General features: G+C 37.2%; 1 protein-coding gene across 39 annotated transcripts in view; it reads right to left on the minus strand.

Moving 5' to 3' along the window:
- Positions 1-22,257, minus strand: part of ryr1b (ryanodine receptor 1b (skeletal)) — a 245,403-nt gene that overhangs the window by 113,545 nt on the left and 109,601 nt on the right. For all 39 annotated transcript variants that reach the window (XR_015514413.1, XR_015514412.1, XM_087292511.1 and 36 more), the window contains 12 exon segments: positions 18,965-19,112; positions 17,445-17,650; positions 15,666-15,840; positions 12,475-12,683; positions 10,639-10,991; positions 8,420-8,549; positions 8,165-8,325; positions 6,120-6,279; positions 5,067-5,153; positions 4,743-4,969; positions 2,522-2,966; positions 389-934 (listed from right to left, as the gene is read on the minus strand). Coding sequence is in view for 37 of the 39 variants with exons in the window: in XM_087292511.1 (XP_087148637.1) it covers positions 389-934; positions 2,522-2,966; positions 4,743-4,969; positions 5,067-5,153; positions 6,120-6,279; positions 8,165-8,325; positions 8,420-8,549; positions 10,639-10,991; positions 12,475-12,683; positions 15,666-15,840; positions 17,445-17,650; positions 18,965-19,112 (2,847 nt within the window). In the remaining 2 variants the exon portion in view is untranslated.

The following is a 22,257-nucleotide window of genomic DNA, read 5'->3' on the forward strand; positions in this document are numbered from 1 at the left end:
TTCAACATAATTTGTTTCTACTAAAAACAATAAATTTGAAGTGTAAAATCAAAATGCTCCATGTTTATTTTGCTAGTGCGCAGGGACTACATTTACATGGACATCAGTAATCGAATTATTTGCTTTAAATTTTCATTTTTCATTCAAACCCACACGATCGCAGGGAGAACATGTAAACTCCACACAGAAACGCCAACTGAGCCGTGGTTCGAACCAGCGATCCAGCAACCTTCTTGCTGTGAGGCGACAGCACTACCTTCTGCGTCACTGCTTTGCCCTAATTTCAAAGTTAATCTAGATTATTCTATATTTTAAAAAATGTATATATGCCCACGTACACTAATTTCCTAGTATCACAATGTAGAAAGAAGGATGTGGAGATGGATACCTGCAGTTTCACAGACTCTGGCATCTTCATTTGAAGTAGACCCTCCTCTGGCGCCTCCTCTTCTTCCTCTTTGGCCTCCTCTCCTACTTCTTCTGCCTCCTTTTCCTCCTCTGCTTTTTCTCCATCCACCTTCTCTCCATCCTCCTCCTCTACGGCCTTCTCGACCTCTTCTCCTTCCTCTCCCTCCTCCTTCTTCAGCTCTTTCAGCTCCTCCTCTTCCTCCTCCCCAACTCCTTCATCCACAGCCTCCTCCTCTCCTTCAGCCGTTTCTTCTTTCTCTTTCACTTCCTCTCCTTCCTCTTTGGGAGCTGCTTCCTCGGCTGGTTCCTCTGCCTCTTCTTTCTTTCCAAACACACTGGGATCAATCATCTTGAGGATGTGCTTGACGTCTTCATTGTTGAAGATGCCCATGATGAGGAGAGTGCTGATGAGTTTGAGGATTGGAACGAAGTGGAACTCAACGCTGCCCCCTACAGGATCACGCATGGCCTGGCTGCCATCGAACACGGCTTCAGTAAGCATGCTTAGAGCCTGGGTCTTTAGATTCTGTCATGAAACAATGCACACATTAACAAAGAGAGCATCTGCCTACCAGTAGTCACAAGTGTCTATTAGAGTAGGGATCCTAAACTTTTCAGCCCGCGACCCCCAAAATAACAATGCCAGTGACTCACGACTCCCAATATCTTCTAAGGTGGTTATAAATACAGAAACCTTGCATGCAATGACACACACACACATACACACACCAATAGATCCAAGTACATTCTTCACTGATTTTTTTTAATGTATGTCAGTGTTGTAAATGTGCCAGAAAGTTTAACCTGGTGTTATAAAATCAATCTGCTGCATCTGACGCTATTGCTGTGTCTTTAATATAATGTAATTACCCCAGGAGTTGCAATCCAATAGAACTAGTAACTATAAGCTACTATAGTAACTATAAACTAATATTTTTTTCTTTTCAGTTCAGTTAAGTTAAATTCTTATGGTTTAATACAAATAAATAGATTTTTGGAAATCACCAGGCGACCCCCCCTTCATTGTCCCACAACACCTCGGGGGGTCCCAACCCCCACTTTGAGAACGACTGTATTAGAGCAGGGGTTCTCAAACTTTTTCACTTCGAGGCCCACCTTTTTCTCCCAAATTTTTTTGAAGGCCCAAACTGATTGTCTAGCGAAAATGCTTGTTTTAAAGTTTCATTTATTAGCAAAACATATATATTTTTGCCTTCTATTCCATTACTTTTCTACATCATTACACATCACAAACAGGTTTAAAGCTCTTGAAAGCTTTACTTCAGTTATTCTTTACAACTGCAGAGCATTTGGGCATTTACTTTAGAACCTGATAGAACTAAACGAGATGGCAAAAAAAAAACAAAAAAAAAAAAAAAAAAACGGCTGCTGCTTTGATTTAGACTGACTTCTATTCATCTATTGATCTATATCTATTAAAATAAACAACCTAACCCTAAACGTAAAATACAGTAAAATCCCTCTAAATCTGCTGAAACACATCGATCTAAAGGTGGTTTGGTTTGTTGCTGGTCATTATTGGAGTTCGCTGACAAGAACAGTGAACTACTGAATCAGGACTGAGTCTCGCTAGATCTTTCTGTACGGATGCACGTCAGTTATAAAACGCTCGAAAGATATTAATTTGGACAACTATGATCATATTTCAAAGTGTTCACACAAAGAGAGCACAGTTTTTGATTCGACGGATGTGTGCAACTCTAATACAGAAAGAGTCGCAGACGTAAGGCACGCGTGAGCTGGTTATTACTTTAATCATCGTTACCTATACATTTGCGTGACTGTTTGCTAATCCTAGTTGATGCGCAGCGGTTGGAAATTTAAGCCACAGTCATGTCTGTTATTAACAGTGAGGCTGTTTTTGCACTGAGTCCGAATTAGCCTGTTTAGTCACAGGAAACGGAAAATGCCATAACTACTATCATTTTATAATGACATATTTAATAACGAATTTCAATAATTATAGTGTAATATTTAAGGTAATTTTAATCTCGTAGCCCACCTGCAGGGTCACTGATATTAATAATATAATATAATAAAATATGTATATAATGTAATATGTCTACTAGATGTATGTTGTAGCTAACTGTACCTGCAGAGGTATGATGGGGCTCAGGGTGTACAGATCTGGATCAGTGCCTACAAAGTTGATGGGGGAGAAGTGTAGCTTAGGTCTGAGGCAGGTGGTGAGACCCACTCCCGGCAGGTCATGGGCTGCCTCTGCATCTGGGAACAGTGTGATACTAAGCGTCTCTGATGTCATGGGAACAATAAACTCGCGATTGGTTCCTAAGCGGTTGCGTTTGGCTGACTCCAGATGAATACTGATAAGAAGGTCGTAGTAGCCGCTGCGGAGAGGGCCAGGCAGGTACGTGTTCTCAATCGCATAGAAGAGCTGGGATTCATCCACATGGCTGCAGAGGGCATGGGCTACACGGTTGTTGCCCAGTGCACACACGGCGCAATAAAGCATCAGAGTGTGATAGTGGAACTGCAGCAGGTCATGTTGCTCAGATAGTTCCAGGATGTCAATGCACCTGCAAGTGAGAAAACACATGAAAATTAAAATTACAGTCCTGTGAGTCCAATCAAATCACACATAGAAGGTAAATTGCATCATACTGAACTACCTCAAGACATGGGCACTTTATAATAGCAGCAAACTGTTTGGAAGCTTCAAATATGTCCAAGAAGATGTCCAAAATCCTTACACGAATTGACCCAGAGACTGTTTAGATGCATGTCACTGATGAGAAGATGGTGGATATTTACTGTATGATGTCCAAAATGGCCTTAAACACCCAGCAGGCACAAGACATCAACATGACTTTAGATTCCCGTTGTAACCCAATGTCATGGAAACCTTGCATTTTGTTTGGAATGAAAATTGAGTTGACATCAGAACCCAACTTCAGGCTGATGTCAGTGTCCAATGTCCAACCTAATATTAACCAAATATCAACGTCTAATGATGTTACAGCTTGACGTCATATGGACATTACCACTATGACGTCTATCAGACACTTGATTTTGGTTGCCATACCTGACAATTAAATGTCAGTATTTAACGTCAACAGATGTTGGTTTAAGATGTTAGTTCAACGTTGGATTTTGGTCAGTTTCTAACACAACCTAAAATCATCCAAATATCAAATATCGTTTTTGGACATCAAAAAAACTATGTTCTTTAACACTGGCTAGACATTGAATTTTGGTCCCCCGACATCACAACCTAAATCTAATCTAATATTAATGTCATATGATGTTGTGTGTCTGCTGGGCAATGACTAAATGCAGTACAGAATGTTACGTTTGCACACATCCACAAATTACATGTAGATGCATCAGCTTTTTACAGCATAATACTCACTACTCTTGAGTACTTTGAAAGGCTACTTTCTACTCATACTTTGAGTAATATTTACAACAGATACTTTTACTTTTACTTCCACTACATTTTTAGGCAAGTAATTGTACTTTTGAGTATGACTTTTCAGTACTTTTTCCACCACTACAACCAACACTTATTGTGTTGTGAGCAATACTAGCAGTTAGAGTATACATTGCTATACCCTCTGAATACCTATCTGAAAAAGTACACTATCCGGGAACCTAATTAAATGTTTTGAATACTATTTAGCACAGATATTTTGCAAACTGGGATGCAGCAATTGTGTGTTTCTAACTGGTTGCGAGGGAATTCTGAGTGATTGCAAGGCAGTTGCTGGAAAGTAGTTACTAGACAGTCTCAAATTCAATTTCTGGAGAGCCACTGTCCTGCAGAATTTAGTTCTAGCTTTATTCAAACATATCTCAGAAAGCAAATAAAGTCAATTAAGGTGATTTTGAGCTGGTTTGAGACACATTTTGCAGTACAGTGGCCTACAGTTGTCAGTAAGTGGAATATGAAATATGTCTACTAGTATGTGTGCACTATACAGACCCTTTAAGCGAACAGTTCACCCAAAATTAAACATTTACTCACAATTTACTCACCCTCAAGTGCTTCCAAACCTTTCCTTATTCCTTTTTCTTTTTGTGTTGAACACAAAATAAGTTATTTTGAAGAAGGTTAGAAACTGGTAACTTCCATAGTAGAAAAAACAAATATTGCGTCAGTGGTTACAAGTTTTTATAATTTTTTATAATTATCTTTTGTGTTCAACAGAAAAAAGAGACTCAAACATGATTGTGACAAGTGAATGGTATGTAAATGATGACAAAATTTTAAGTTTTTTGGTGAACTGTACTTTAAGGGAACATTTCCCCCCATTTTAATAAGATCTTTTTGTTTTTGACTTGCCCAACTGTACCTGTTTTCTTCAGGTATATGCAGCGCCATCATAGTGAGAGGCTCTGTACATTCCACCATCCAGCCATGCCTCTCGCTCACCCGTCCCACCACTGGATTGAGGAAGTGGTTGGGCATCCGGCTCCAGATGACAGGGGTCAACATCTGAACATCCAGTCGAGGTGGACACTGAGGAACAGGGTTCTTGCGCTCACTACGAAACATGGCTGCCGAAAGAGGCATGATATTCTATAGGATTGAGAAAAAAATAAAGATTTAACTAAGCAACACCACATGTTAGCTAAAAGAAATTATAAATGAAATCTGATTAGGCAGATGCGCTGACCTTGAGTTTTCCAAGTTCCAGCTGGAGCATGTTTTGGCTGCTTGGAAGAACAAACACAGCTGGAAAGAGCTTAGTGTTGGGCTCCACCTGAGACAGCAAATACACACATACACCATGAGTTCAAAAATATTATGCACTATTAACATCTCTGAAATCAAGTAACAAAGATAGCTATGTAAAGTAATGTAAAAAACTAAATGTAAAATTACAAAAAGAACCTTGATGTCAAAACGACATCAAAAAAACATGTCAAAAATGTGTCAATTTGATGTCAATTGATACCCCGATGTCAAAACATGTCCATTTGACATCTAAAATTTGTGTCAACACAACAAAAATTTACTGTATTACAGAACAGTTTAATGTGTTTGTTTTATGCCAACGATAGGTGTCAATTTGATGTCTTGTTCAAGGTAGGTTACATGTGTTGCATCAATGTGTGGATGTCAACATCAAGGTAGGTTACATGTGTTGCATCAATGTGTGGATGTCAACATCAAGGTAGGTTACATGTGTTGCATCAATGTGTGGATGTCAAGGTTTTGACATCAAATACCAATTTGCATTTTTTTACTTGTTTTTTGCCATCAATATCACTGTCAGTTTGATGTTGATTTGGGCAGTCATAATTGTCAATTCCAATTAAATTTTTGTAAAATTGTGTAAGTTGAAATGTAAAATACTTTTAAATAAGCTTTGCATTGATATATGGTTTATTAGGATTGGACAATATTTGGTCGAGATACAACTATTGGAAAATTTAGAACCTGAGTGTTCGAAGCAATAAAAATACTAAGAAAATTTAAATTGGCATTAAAAATTTTAATTGGCATTAAAATTGTCTGAATTAAGTGCTTAGCTATGCATATGACTAATCAAATTTTTAAAAAATATATTTTTTAAAGTAGGTTTTTAACAAATTATCTTAATGAAACTTAATATCAAACTCATTTAATTTATTTAACATTTTAATGATTTTTGACATATAAGAAAAACACATTCATACAATGTATTTGTACTGCCAAAAATATACCTGTACAAAATAAGGCTCACCTGGTAGAAAGTGTTGATCTCCTTTCCATTGGCTGTGAAATTCAGAAGGCCTGTTGCCAGATCAACCAAGCAACCAATCACCAGATCCTCCTGGCTGAACTTCTGCTGGCTGCTGCTGAACTCTCCTCCCCACACCATGTAGCAGTTACTTCTCTTTATACTGATGGAGAAAGAATATTTGGGTTCATGTATTCAAAATATTCTCAAGTGATAACCACACACTTAGTTTTACACATTGTTTAAACAAAAGCAAATAATACGATTTGTTTTGTTCAGCAAGGATTATTTTTCAGATTTGTATTTCAAATTCTTTTGAATTTCCTTTCATTCATAAATATCAAACTGGTTTCAATGCTGACATTAACAATATTTATGGAGCAGCAAATTAAAATTAGAATGATTTCTGAATGATCATGTGACATTAAAGGCAATAAAAGAAATAGATCAAAAGATTAATGTCATAAATCCGTCTCGTAATTTCATACCGGATTTATTTTCAAATAATATGCAAATATGCATATTTGTAATGTGTATTGGACACTGACAACAGAGGTGCGGATCCAATGGCAGGTTTATTATGAGAATGGTCTGGCAGGCAACAGTCAACACAGGGGCAAACAGATGTACACAGGAAATCCAGAGTTGTAGTCAAAAAACAGGTGAGTGGTCAATACAGACAGGAAGCAGACAACATAAATAAACAAACAAGGCAAGGCTCAAAAAAACGGCGAAGCAAGGCAAGGGAACCGCGTCATAATGTCCACAGTGACATCATAACACGACTCAGCTGAGAAGTGTGTGTGTGTGCACTGTATTTAAAGTTAATCTAACCAGTCTTTGAGCAGCCCCCAGCTATGTGAGCAATCAATCGTGATCTGGAACAGGTGTGTGTGTGTGGTGCATGACTGGAACTTGTAGTCCATATTCCAGCAGATATCTAGTCCTTTAGCAATCTGCACGTTTACCAGCGATCTGCCAGGATTAGATCGCTTGTGATTGTGACAATGTTATTCCATAAAATAATTTTGTAAAAATACACATTCTCTATAAAAAGATTTATTTTTGTCCACTATATATATATATATATATATATATATATATATATATATATATATATATATATATATATATATATATATATATATATATATATATTTTTTTTTTTTTTTTTAATTGTATATTTTTAGTTTTTTAATAAAAGTTTTATTTTATGCTGAACTGTTTATCTAGTGGCAATATTTTATCTATATGCCAGTATTGATGAACTGTTAATCTAAATGGGTTTTGTGTGTGTGTCTAGGTGGTTTATGAGGACACAAATTTGTAAAATGACATGGGTATGACCTAGGTATCACAATGTTGAGATGGTTTACTAGAACATGCATTGTGATTCTTCAAAATTCAAACCGCATAAAAAATCATAATTAACAGGGTCTTTTGATCTTTGAATTTTGTCAAAGATTTCCTGTGAGGGTTGTGTTTAGAGGTAAGGGTAGAGTAAGGCGATGTAAGCAGTTTTTACAGTAAAATAAAATATATGCCTATGAAGAGTTTTCATAAAACACAAAAACCAATGTGTGTGTGTGTGTGTCTGTGTGAATAGTTTGAAGTTTATGTGGTGTCTCTAAGTTCTGTTACTTGACTCTCTGTGACTCTCCCAATGGGTACAATAAAAGAAATTAAAAGAAAACCTATTTTATTAAGTGTGCGCTACATCCAAAACACTGAAGATATCAAAAGTGATTAATAAGACTCTCTACTTCACTGTAAAAAGAAGTTTCCTGTAGGAAAATAACTCTTAAAATAACTTTTTTTTTTTTTTGTCCCAACATATCCTTATGGTTGCTGACTGAACTGGGCCACTCATGCACTGCTCTTACATCATCAAAATCGATAGTCACCTACATCACCTCACTATATTGATAATTTATTTTTAACTATATAGTTCTCCGCATTGCAGCTTCTTGTATCTGTCCTCACTGGCCCATATTTCAATAGCAGGCACAGCAGACTAGTGTGAACCGAATTTTTTTATGTGATCTCACCTGTCATGTATGTTGCCTTTGTCGTCTCCAACTGTCACTGTAACCGTACGAACTTTAGACAGATCGAAGTTGAGGTCATACATGTGGAAGTCTGGTGTGACCCAACCAACCCACACCTCGCTAGGCTCTTGTCCAGCGAAGATACGAACCGAGTAATAGTACTGCACAATGGACACAGAGGGAGAAAGATACTTAACAGAGAAAACTAGAGCATGAGGAGTGTCATTTATGATAGATCTTGTTGTAAAGACTGACTGTGGTGGTATTAAGGATGATGTCCACGTCATCGCGATCATCTGGCACCACGTCTTCAATCAAACGAGGCATAAGAGGTGGAGGTGGAGGAGGAGTGATCATGGCTGCCTTTTTAGCTTTAAACAAGAAGCTGAGGGAAGAAATTTAAGGGGTTAGGCATGTACAAGAAACTTGAGTAGAAAAATAAGTGATTATTTGTATTGAATGTGCACTTTGTGGTGTACTCTGAATCTTAATAGAATGTTTTAAAAAATCTATACTTGTAGATAGTATAATTTTACTGAAGTAAAAGGAAACTTCTAAGGAGATTTCACCCCAAAAACATAAAATGTCCCTACTATTTTCTCACCCCCAAGTGGTTAAAAAACATACAGTAAATGAGTTTCTTTCTTCTGTTAAACATGAATTAATATATTTAAAGAAAGATGAAAACCTTCAACCATTACTTTCCATAGATGAAAAAACAAATTCTATGGTAGTCAATGGGCTCTATTTTGACGATCCATGCGCAAAATGCAAAGTGCAGGGCGCAAACGCATTAGGGGCGTGTTAGAATCCACTTTTGCTAATATAAGGACGGAAAAATCTGCTTTGCGCCGTGGTGCATGGTCAAAAGGGTTGAGCTTATTTTCTTAATGAGTTATAGGTGTGTTTTGAGGCTAAACCAATCAGTCTTATCTCCCATTCCTTTTAAAAGTCAGTTATATTGCACCATAGCGCATTTGCTATTTACATGGCAGACTTTGTAAGTGGAAAAACTGAACCCTTCACTAGAGAGAAAACAGTTTAACAAAGCATCTCCAGCACAAGAATGTGAGATGAGCCTCCTCATTATTTTCTTTCGCTTTCACTCTTGTGGAGAGGGAAACTTCTTGTACGCACAGACATCCATTAGCATGTAAATAAATAATTTTGTTTGTTAAGTGCAAAGATTTGTTTCAAAACTATTTCTAAATTCAGTTATAATTTCCAGCAAACTAATAAATGAACAATAAAAACTAAGTGTGGTCAAAAAACTGAATTATATACTAATACACATGCTGCCCCATATGGTCTAAAACCTGAAAGGTGGGCAAATCTAAGCTTGTTTTTAATAAAACAAATATAAATATGCATATAATAAAAATTACTGCTAATAATGATAACATTATACAAAAGCAAATTGTTATGAATTGTTATGAATAAACACTTTTAAGTGTACTAAAAAGGCACTTTTCCTTACTATTTCATATACTTAAGCATTTTCTAAAAGCCTTATAATAATGTAGAGTTATTAAAGATATCTTAAAGGAGATATGTAAAAGGGGTGTGAATTATGTTTTCTTGTCTAGGTTTTGAGGATCTTTTGGTCTACTATGTCAGAAATGTCGTAGGCTGAGTCCGAAACTGCACACTACTCAGTAGGTATTGCATTTCAATTTAAACGTACTACTCGGCCAGTAGAACAGTTCGTTCTATACAGCATGAATGTGAAAAGTATAAATGGAATTCGGACGTACTACATCCGCCATTTTGTCATGGTCACGTGACCTACCTGCGTAAGTTGCATCGCTTCACTCCCATTCATGAATTTGCTCGCTGGGCATCATGGGACAGAGCAGCATGCATGGGATGCTCACTTTAGAATCTCGCCGGAAGTAGAAAGTCATCCGGGTACTTCTCATATACTGATTTTTGAATTCTATGAATTCTGACATGCTACTCGGCTCGCATACTGATTTTAGCGTACTATATAGTATGGAAGTATGTGGTTTCGGATGCAGCCCTACTTAAGTGATTTCTTGATTGTGAACAGGTGTGGCAGTAATCAGGACTGGGTGTGGCTAGAGAAACTGAATTCAGGTGTGATAAATCAGAGTTAAGTTTCACTTTACCAAGGGGACAAACACTTTTTCACACAGGGCTATGTTGTTTTGTTTAACCTTAATAAGATCAGTAAGGGGACCGACTCTTTTAACACTACTGTTCTCATACTTGTTGCTCTGTACACACAAAATTATGAACAAAATCTTAGTACGTTACTTATAGTTGCTTTCCTGAAAGTTCATGAGCTGTATATGGCCTTTAAGTTCTACTTAAGTGGGTCAAGCACTTTAAAGTTTAGATTATTGCAGTGAATTGTCTGAATGTAACATTCAGTCTGCACTTAAGTATATTTTGCTTCCATAATAAAGTACACGTTTAATATATATATATTTAAAAAACTCCCCACTTCTTACCCTTTCTTCTTTCCTTTCTCAGATGCAGTGTCTTTGTCGTTTTCTTTAACGCCTGGGATATCTTTAGGAACAGACGGCTCCTTTTCTTTCTCCTCCTGCTCTTTGCGACTGGCGGACTTCTTAAGCACCTCATAGTCTGAGTCTGGGTCCACCTCCAGCACTTCTTCTTCTGGGATGGTGAGGGCTCGTGTGAGGGGGGTAGTGCCAGCAGGCACCTTAAAGGTAAGGTGAAACTCCACTGGCATGCTTAGCCTGAAGAACAGCATGTCAGTGTTGGCGTTTTGGGATCCGAACGTCTTGTGGGTAATTTTTATACAGGGAGCACTGTCTACAGTTCCATCCACACGAGAGACCTAAAGGTTCAATGATAGCAATTAAGAAGGTCCATCAAATTCATATGTATTCACATTTATCCCTTAACTGTCTGTGCCACTTGTGTATTGATGCAAAAAATGTCATCAAACTTAAAGGTGCTGTATGTAGGTTTTAGAGTCCTAATATATCAGACACTTGTGAAACATGCTACATGATAATACTTGTTTATCTGAAAATTTAAAGTGAGTTATTCACCTTTAAAAAAATTTGCATTTCAGGTCTAAATATGTGTTTTTGTTTTAGTCCTTGTAGCTCTATCCACTGTCACTTAACTCAATTTCAGCACATCCTGCACAGACGAAAATACTTGGATGTCAATCCTACATACTGCACCTTTAAATCGATATGAATCTTTAATGCTTTTATGAACAGATTAACAATGTTCATATTGTTGCTGAAGTGAAAAAAGTTACACAAAAATTATATTTCAAAAACATTATGTACATTTAATTTTATAAAAATAATAAAACAATACATTTATTTTAAATTACTTTATAAAAAATATGTATTTTACTCAGAAAATTTAGTGTAAAGTAAACTGTTTAAATCATAAATGAAAGACAAATATATTTTAAAAAAATGTATCTAAAATAAAATAGCTCTTAGTAAATTTAGTTTGGGTACAAAAAGCTCCAAACATTACCATGACTCCTTTTTCTGTAAGGTTTGAGCTATATGAATGAAAGTATACATCATTTTATAAAGTTTGGGCAGTTTTATTGTTATTTGATATGAATTCTGTCTCTAAAAAATACTACAGTGAAAACCCAATGACGTGTGTTTTTCTAGGCACTGCATTACAAAATGAGGGATAATAGAAATATACAAAGAGTTAAAGTCAGAATTATTAGCCGCCTTTGAATTTTTTTCTTCTTTAAAAAAAAAATTCCAAATGATGTTTAACAGAGCAAAGGACATTTCACAGTATGTCTGAAAATATTTTTTTCTTCTGGAGAAAGTCTTATTTGTTTTATTTCGGCTAGAATAAAAACAGCTTTTAATTTTTTAAACACCATTTTAGGGACAAAATTATTAGCTCCTTAAAGCTATATTTTATTTTGATAGTCTACAGAACAAACCATCGTTATACAATGACTTGCCTAATTACCCTAACCTGCCTAGTTAACCAAATTTACCTAGTTAAGCCTTTAAACGTCACTTTAAGCTGTATAGAAGTGTCTTGATAAGTGAAAATATCTAGTAAAATATTATTTACTGCTATCATGGGAAAGATAAAATAAATTAGTATTAGAAATGAGTTTTTAAAACTAATATGTTTAGAAATGCGTTGGAAAAATCTTATATTCGTTAAACAGAAATAAACAAGCGGCTAATAATTCAGGGGGGCTAACAAAGTTTCTACAAGTTTTTTACATATGGGTTGCTTTAACATTGTGGCCTGAACTCACTTTACAACTTTATGAACAGTTAAGCGAAAAGACATGACGATCTCTCATATACCTCAATGTGGTTGTGATCAGTGGGAACGGGAACAAACTGGGGCAGGCTCTTGCTGAACCACATTGTGATGTCTCTCTTCATGTTGATGGCGAATGGCTCAAAGCCCTCTTGGAGGCCACAGATGGCGAAGTAGCGCAAACTGCTAACATTCTGACCAAGGTTAATACGCCCAACCTGAGAAAGACCCAGAGTGCAAACTGGAATAAAGCCTAGAGGGAGGAGAACACAGAAAAAAGAGTCTGATTTATAGCAGTGGCTAAAATATATCAATTACTATGTACTAATGTTTTATTACACACTTTTACATTATTTATTATAATGTTTAATTTGAATTAGTTTGACTTTTCATACAAGAATGAAAGCATCATTTGCATATTCAGTATATAATGCTATTGATCAATCATTTGTTTATATTTTATCTAAGAAAATCACAGACAGCATTGGAAGGTATTGGTAACACCAAGATGGCAGCATCTGTGAAAGAAATCAAAAAAAAAAATTCCAGATTTAAATACAATGTATAGGGTAAATTGGGATTTTTTTTGCTTTTAAATCTATAGGATTAGAGAAATGGATTTTGAAACACAAGACTGCAAAGTGTGATTTAACCCTCTACCACATGTTACTAGCATATGGCAACATGACATTTTTGTTCATTTCCCTGCCACTGCTTCTTTAAGAGCAATGTTTAATTTTTTTAGTTGGAAGAGAAAACCTTGGTGTAGCCAATGATATGCTATGGTTAAGTCAAATGACAGCAGGTTTTTCTGTAGTGCGATTTCTGACAGACTGGCATTTATTGTGAGTAGTTGCTGAATGCAAATGTAAACGTCAATAAAAACAAAGGATGAACTCATGTCAAATCCACAAAAAAAATTTGAAACATCACCTCTGATAATTTATGACGACATATTCACATCTTAATTTTTTTTATCAAATTAGTTTTTTGGTAAATCGATCAAATGTATGTGTTGCCGAATGGCAACACTGTTCAATAGTGGAACATGCAATATTGCAATGGTTTAGCTAGCTAGCATGGTCAGCTGTGAATTTTTAAGTTGTAACAATAACAACATGAATGCTAGTAATATAGTGTTGATTAGTTGTATGTTAATGACATTTGCATTATGAATAAAATCGAGTTTTAATGGCAGTACTACTTTTGAATAGGGAACAGTGTATTAGCTAACACCATCATGTTCTATGACAAGTGAAACAATAAAAGGTCAGAAGTGGCTCTTCCTGCAGATGAAAGTGAGGATGAGATGGGCTTTAGTGACCATGAGAATGATGCAGACTGGACAATTGATAAGAGCAGTGATGGAGACAGTTCAAGTAAGTTAGCCCAAGACAGACGAAGTATTGTATATAGTATAATATATAAATATTGTTTGTTCTCCCTGAGTTCGCATGGGTTTCCTCCGGGTGCTCCAGTTTCCCCCACAGTCCAAAGACATGCGGTGCAGTTGAATTGGGCAGGCTAAATTGTCCATAGTGTATGAGTGTGAATGAATGTGTATGGATGTTTCCCAAAGATGGGTTGCAACTGGAAGGGCATCCGCAGCGCAAAACATGTGCTGGATAAGTTGGCGGTTTATTCTGCAGTAGCGACCTCGAATTAAAAAAGGGACTAAGACTAAAAGAAAATGAATTAATGTGTGATGATCTCCCTGTGTGAACAGCACATATTTAAATTTACTGGTAAAGTATTTCTGGAAATTCAGTATCACTATGTGAAAGGGGCTATGGTCAATAATTTTTACTTGTGATGCTGAGCACTCGTTTGTGCTCTTACTATTATTCTGGACGTGTACAAGAAGAAAATATATCTGAAAACTTACGAGCCCAAAAGAAAAAGAATGGATGAATTATGAATATATAAATACTGATAGCTAGTAGCTACAATCTGATGCATCTGTATATACTACACTTATTTGTTATAATATTTACTGGAGAAAACATTTAAATTCACTGTATGTTGTATAGATGATAATACAATATTATGTTTTTTTTTCAATAATATTTAGCAAACAAATTATGGAATAAATGGAAGTTGTTGAAAAGTATGTATAAGGTGTGGTCTATAAGTTCTGTGTTAAAGCTTATGATACTGCAACACCAATTAAATAATTTTAACCAACAAAATTATTAATTAAAAGGAAAATTCTAAATTTGACATTTCTAAGTTAGATCCACTGTTGGACGTTATTGCAATATGGCAAAATATCATAAAGTACCTTAAAAATAGATATATTTTTTACAGCACAGTTAAACAATTCTAAGAAAAGAAAAACAGTCAAACATTTTATTTTTAAATAGATTTATCATAATGCGTGCGGTAGTTAAAATAATAATATTATTTAGGAAAACCAAAAAAAAAAAAAAGAGGTAGGCATGTCCAAACTCGGTCCTGGAGGGCCGGTGTCCTGCAAAGTTAAGTTCCAACCACAATCAGACACACCTGGGCTAGCTAATCAAGCTCTTACTAGGCTTTCTAGAAGCATCTTTCCAGGTGTATTGAGGCAAGTTGGAGCTAAAAAACTGCAGGACACCGGCCTATCAGGACCGAGTTTGGACACCCCTGAAAAGAGGAAAAAGCCTGTTGTGGGGAAAGGGGAAAAACCCTTTTGATTATACCATTTGCTTTGTTCGCCGCCTGTACCAATCCCTTTGTTTCATTGTTTACTCTTTAGATTTTTGTATTATTGTCTGCTCCTGTATTGAACCTTCATCTGACACTTGATTAAAGCTGGATTTGGATCCTATCCCTGTTGTTACAGTTAAGATCCTTACAGTCAAACACCATTTTTAACCGTATTTAAAATTTCTATGACAACTTTATATTACAATTTGTTATCATATTTGAGACAACTGAGCCAGACTAGCCTATAAAAATCTATGGTTTGCAATCATACAAATTTGGAACAGCATGTGAGTAAAAGTATATCTCATTTTAGGGCTAATTATCCAAAAATCTCTTGAATCTCTTTTAAAACAAAACAACAATTCTATCAGAAGTAAATAGTAATTACATTGCCTTTTAAAATCTATATGTGTCTGTGGAAACAAACTTCTTCAGGCTTGAGACTTTCAACTGCTTATTAAAAAACACCATTACGCCACAAAGCATCTAGGCATAATTAAAATCACACGGGTAAACACTAAAACAAGGTTATAGCCCAATTTCTCACCGTCTCCTATCTCAATGTCTTTGAAGGCCATTTCCGAACCAGAATCGCTGATCAGCATCTCTCCGTTGAGCGTGAACATGATGTTCATTTCAATGAGGTCTATCATGCAACCAACAACATCACCAGACTGCCACTGACGACCAAACGGATCATTACCAATGTGCCATCGCTGAGCCTGCAGGAAGAACAGAGTAATTCAGCGTTTACTGCAGCTATTCAAAACAATGTGGCTCCAATTAGCTGGAAAGATGTCCTATCTACCTTTTCCGTACACCCCATAGTGCTACAGTATGCATGAATTATGGGAGTAACTTCTATTAATTTGTTAACTGTCATTGAAGTGTTTTAGAAAGCAGAGATACTGTACAATAAGGTGCCATTATTCTTTTTACAGCTGATATATTGAATATTAAATTGGATTTAGCATAGTGAAGTCAAAATAGCTCTGACCACAGATAATATGAAAATTTTTTTTATGATTAAAATGTAGCACAAAGCTAAAAGTACTGTATCTCCCAGTCAGTTTTCACTATGCTTATGGATTATCAGGGTATCACCTTAAGCCAAATACCGAATTCCCTGTCATTTCCATTATTTTTCCGAGTAAAAAGCTGAATTTCCATGACCTTTCATCTCTATTTTTCACATCATTGTAACGTAAATGTGTCAAGACTTATGATGTCATTCACTTCTATTAATTTTTAGCAAAAACTAAACAACGTTATGGTGCATGTTATGTTAATTTTCCTATTGTATTGTTGTAATATATTTGAATGCCACTTGACGAGCAGGAAGAAAATATAATGGCATGGATCAAATAGACTAACTATAAAAATAAAAGGCAAAGCATGAAGCAAAAAAAAAAAATTCAATGAAAACATGACAGAAAAAAATAATTTTGACAGAAAAAATCCATTTGAAAGGAAAGTGAATTTTAAACAAAAATCCATGACATTCCGTGACTTAGGCAAAAAATAATTAAAATAAATAAATAAATAAATAAATAAATAAATAAATTCTAGAGTTTCTATGTCATATAGGAACCCTGGATTATTTACAACCCGGGCTCATTGTGGAAACGTAGCCCCGCGGACGTCTCTGCGGACCGCGATTTACGTCCCGGTAGGTACGTATTTGAGCGTTTTTTTGTTTTTGCGGATCCGCGAGAGGCCGCTGTGCGCGCTTTTTCGCGTCTCGGGCGTTCGTGCCCGCGCCATTCTCGCGCGAAAAGACGCCGGATCGGAAAAAAAAAAAAAAAGCAAAAGCCCTCGTCTTCGAATTCGACCGCGTTTTCGGATCCTGCCGCGTTCTCGCCCTTATTTTTCGGATTCCGTTTTTTGTCTTACTTGATTTCCGGAACCTGCTGTTCCCCGGACTCGATCCCGGTCGTCGTCCACCGTGGCCGGCTCTTCCTCCTCCTCGTCCGGGGCCTCCGCTCCGCCGACGCAACGCTGTGAGATAAGCGGACAAACTGATTGCGTCGGGAAAGCCCTCCACTCGGAGGCGAGCCGTCGGCCGGCGAGCGCAAAGAGGAGGGGCAGAGCGGCGCCACACAGCGTTCGCTCGAAAAAAACCAAACGCGGCCTTTACGTACCTCCGGCCACGTAAATCCTGGTCTTCAGAAACGTCCGCGGGGCTACGTTTCCAGAATGAGCTTGGGTTGATTATTTATGGCACAACTTGATTTTTAAAGAATAGAGGTTCCCCAAACTGTGTGTGTAACCCATTTTGATCTTGAAAGGTGGATTGCCTGAAATATAAAAGTATGACAATACTGACCCTGTTTCCATTGAAGACATAGGCCAACTCATCAGAACCAAGCTCAACATCAGAGCGGACGTTCGGTCGAGCCCAGCCGACCCTCATTTCTCCTGTAGTTACAGCCTCGAACTCAAAATACCATTTTCCTGAGGTAACACCATACTGCTTCTCTGCCCTGAAGATTCTCACTTTATCTCCATGCACATCCTCAACACCATGACCGCCTGTAGAAATATGGAAAATTAAAACTTTAAAAACAACACAAGCCCTATCAGATATTTCAATCTAAAGTGGGGCAATGGTTTTATTAAGGTCTGTTTTATAATCTGGATCCCATTAAGTGATACTGCAAGGCTGCATTTACACTGCAGATCTTGATAGTCAATTCCAATTTTGTGACTGTATCCGATTTTTTTGATGACCTGCTTACACCATCTTTAAAAAGGGACTAGTATCCGATCGTCTGCATTTACACAGCACACGGCAAAGGTGCAATGACCAGGATAAAAAAGAGCGGCCGCTGATTAACAGCTGATAATTAAAGAGTGCTCTTTTCTCTATTCCTGTATGTGATCTGTTTGCAGCTTTTAACAAGCTATTTTACTATAGTTTATGACAGAAATGTCCTCATTTGTCCATCTTCCGTTGATATTTGGGCTTTTTTAAACCTTTAGGCATCTTAATGTAATGCCCATGGCGTGATTTATGCATGTGATGTAGCTATGCACTAGTTTTATATTAGTTCATTTTGGTTACGTGGCAGACATTGCGCTCTCTTGCTCTCATTAGCAAATTAATTACTATAATTACTATTACATTAAATTTTTTACATATTACATTAATTACTATTAATAGCTTAGGTCCTCGTAGATAAGTTTTAAGGTTTGGGACTTTGCTGAAGTCCGCTCTGAAATGAAAGTGTCAGACTTGACATCATTCGCTACGGTTTTTAATGACACGTGACTCGCATTGACAGGCGAAAATCCGATCTACCTGGTTACACTGCAGACACGAAAACACAGATCCGATTCATATCGGATAAATTTCCACATATGAACAAGGTCTAAATCTGATTTGAGTAAATCGGAATTCATGTGATTTGTTCCTGCTTACACGTACATGGACCATATCCGATCGGTGCCACATGGTAGAAAAAAATCAGAATTGAGTCACTTAAACAGTGCAGTGTAAATGCGGCCTAAGTGTAACAAAGTGTTCCCACTTGTAGATCTGTTTAGTTGGTTAATTTGGTCTGGATGAAAAAGAAGACACATTTAGTCACTCAATCATTTTTAAGACCGAACCTAAAGACTCTTATATAGTAATGCCACGCTTTCTTCTTTTTACTGGCCTCAGTCCATTTGTGTCGCAAACTTAAGTCTGAGAGGCACAGATCACACTTCAAATAAATCAAATTAACAGTACAATTGCAACAGAGGTTGTTTTTTTTAATTGGAACAAACCTACTAAGAGTAAATTCAAACTCTTAGAAAGATACTGATATGGTACGCACTAATGAAGCATAAACAAAGACTCACTGCTCTCCTGATCTGGTGGCTCGATGTTATATCCGTAACCAATCAAAGTGCGTACAGCATTGTTCACACTGTCTCGGTTGGTCTTCTTGGTTCTCTCGTCTAGCAAATTGTAAGGCACCAGACGAGGGTTACGCTTATTCACAATATCCTGGGGGTCACAAAGAAAAAAAAAGTGTATTCATTATCACATTTCTGAAGAAGCATTCACTAAAAGTTTTCTTTTTTACTTAAAATGATGCAATAACTCTTATGTCACCTAGTTATCAATATTCTTTAAAATGCTCTTCTGCAAAAAAGCAGAATGTTGGGCCTGTAACTCACAATATTTATAACATTTATTATCCATTTTAAAAGTATTTGTCACAGTCAATATGTTATGTCATCGATGGCCACTAGAGGTAACTTTTGTGCGCTGGTGTGTTTTTGTGTACTGGTTGTGTGTTCTTAGACTGCAATTCCCATTATTCTTTGCACCGATTATATTATCATTGTCTTCAGCTGTTATTTGTTGAGCTTTTTATACAGTATGTCCCCTGCATTGTGTCTTCAGTTGCATTTGGATATTGCTTTGATAAGTGTGGTATATTGATTTGATGTTTTAAAGATATTTTTTGTGGATTACCAAACTTTTGTTTAACCTGTATCAGTTTTTAGAGTCTATGTTTTGCCTTTTGGCTCCCACCCTGTTTTGTGGATTAGCTTTTTGTTTTTGCTTGGCCTGTCAAGCATTTATGTGGATTATAATTTTTTTTGTTCTGTAAATAAAAGCAGCACATGTATCTTAGCATTTTCGCAGACATCAACCAAATGCTACTAAAGGTACAAGCAGCTTTCTCTCTTTCTCCTTTTTAATTATTTTCCCCCGTTTGTTGTGAATCTTTGAATGTTTCCTTCAGACTCCATAGCATGTAGGTCTTGCCTTTGGATTTTGTCAACCTTGTATCAACAGGGGATGGTGCTAGAGGCTTTGCCCAGAGCTTCCTCATAAAATGTCAGCCAGAAAAGAGCCTCTTCCCAAAATGGCTACCTACCCAGAGACTTTTTTCAAAATGCCCGCCTGCCTAGATCCTCTTCTTAAGGTGGCCAATAGTTCAGGGTCTCTGTCCAATGTGGTTGCCATCCCAGAGTTTTTTTCCAAGAGTATCTCAAGATACTCTAAGGCTGCATTTACACTGCAGATCTTGATGGTCAATTCCGATTTTGTGACTGTATCCGATTTTTTTGATGACCTGCTTACATCATATTTTAAAAGTGACTCGTATCCGATCGTCTGCATTTACACAGCACACTGCAAAGACGCAATGACCAGGAAAAAAAAGAGCGGGCGCTAAATAACAGCTGATAATTAAACAGTGCTCTTTTCTCTATTCCTGTATGTAATCTGTTCACAGCTTTTGAAAAGCTGTTTTACAATAGTTTATGACAGAAATGTCCACATTTGTCCATCTTCTTTTGATATATAGGCTTTTTTTAAAATCTTTAGGCATCTTAATGTAATGTCCATGGTGTGATTTATGCATGTGATGTAGCTATGCACTAGTTTTATATTAGTTTATATTGGTTAGGTGGTGGACATTGCGTTCTCTCTCTTGTTAACATGCTAAAATACCTATGCTATAAGTCCTCGTGGATGACATTTAAGGTTTGGGACTCTGCTGAAGTCTGTTCTGAAAAGGAAGTGTCAGACTTGACATCATTCGCTACAGTTTTTAATGATGCTCAACTCTCATTGACAGGTGAAAATCCAATCTACCTGCTTACACTGCAGACAGGAGAACACAGATCCGCTTCATATCGGATAAATTTCCTCATATGGAAAAGACCTGAATCTAATTTGAGTAAAACGGAATCCATGTGATTTGTTCCTGCTTACGCGTACATGGGTCATATCTGATCTGTGCCACATGGGAGGAAAAAATTGGAATTGAGTCACTTGAACAGTGCAGTGTAAATGCGGCCTAAGGGTGTACTCACATTAGGTACAGTTGCCTTGAACCGCGCAAAAGCGTGATTGTTTCCCCTCCCCTCTGCCCCTCGACCTGCACTCACATACGCTTACATCATCGACTGTTCAGTTTAACAGGAAGTGAAGCGCTCTCGCTCAGCACAGTGGAGATTATTTTTATATTTAGTTATATTGTTTTGCATTATTTTTTTTTTATTTTTATTTTTTGGGATGCAGTGACACGCAGTCAAATACTTTGCAGAACAGATTCACCACTTTTGAAGCTTATGAATTATCATAAAAGTCCACGTGCTGCAGGTCTTAAGAGGTTTTCTGAAGGTGCATCTGTCGTGCCGTGAGGGGTTTGCATCTTAAAAACTATGACAGTTTTGCATTCATTGAAAATTAAGAATGATTAATAAATCCATATGAAACCATGTCTTAAAAGGGATGTCGCGTCTTCAGTTTCAGGCTCGGGCGCACTTAGCACTCACACTGCAAGCGGTCAGGCAACTTAACCGCGCTTACTTAACCGCCCTAAAACCCAGAGTTACTGCCTAAGATGGCCACCGACCCAGAGACTCTAGCTGCATCCCAAATCACATACTTATGCACTATTCTACGCAATTTTCTAGTATAAATAGTGTAAGTAGTGTATTTACACTGAAAACTCTAAAAATAGTAAGTGATGGACACTTCACGCACTCAACGACCGCAGGTTTGCCTACGTAGCGGAAGAGGTGGAGCTATCAGACGCACATGTTGGATAACTTTATTTATTTTGGATGGTGAAAGCAAAATTATCCTACGAGAGTGATTATAGCGCCTCCCGATGGTGAATGCGGCAATACTCACGGCAGGTATTATTTGATAATTCTGTCCAAACGGTTTGAATTTCAGCTTAGTAAAAAAAAATAAGTGTGCCATTTGGGACGATACTACATACACATACTATCCTGTTGAGTGTGTAAGTGCATAAGTACATAGTGCATAGTGTACAGTGTGCCATTTGGGATGCAGCTATTGTCTAAGATGTTCAAGGTAGCCAACTGCCTTGAGCAGAGGTGCTCAACCCTGTTCCGGGAGATCTACCTTCCAGCAGAGTCTAGCTCTGACACCGTTAAAACACAACTAAATCAACCAAGGAGTGCTTGGTAGTTCAGAACAGTTGTGTTTTATCAAGGTTGCTGCTTAAATCTGCAGGAAGGTAGATCTCCAGGAACAGGGTTGGGCACCCTTGGCCTAGAATATCTTCTCAAGAGGACCACCAGGCCAGAACCTCAGTCACTAAGTTAGCTCCGTATGAGCCCAACATGCTCAAGATGGCTGCAGGCAATGGATCTGTGCT

The sequence above is a fragment of the Danio rerio genome, chromosome 18, assembly GCF_052040795.2.
Source record: "Danio rerio strain M-AB ecotype USA chromosome 18, GRCz13ab, whole genome shotgun sequence".
NCBI classification, from domain to species: Eukaryota; Metazoa; Chordata; class Actinopteri; order Cypriniformes; family Danionidae; genus Danio; species Danio rerio.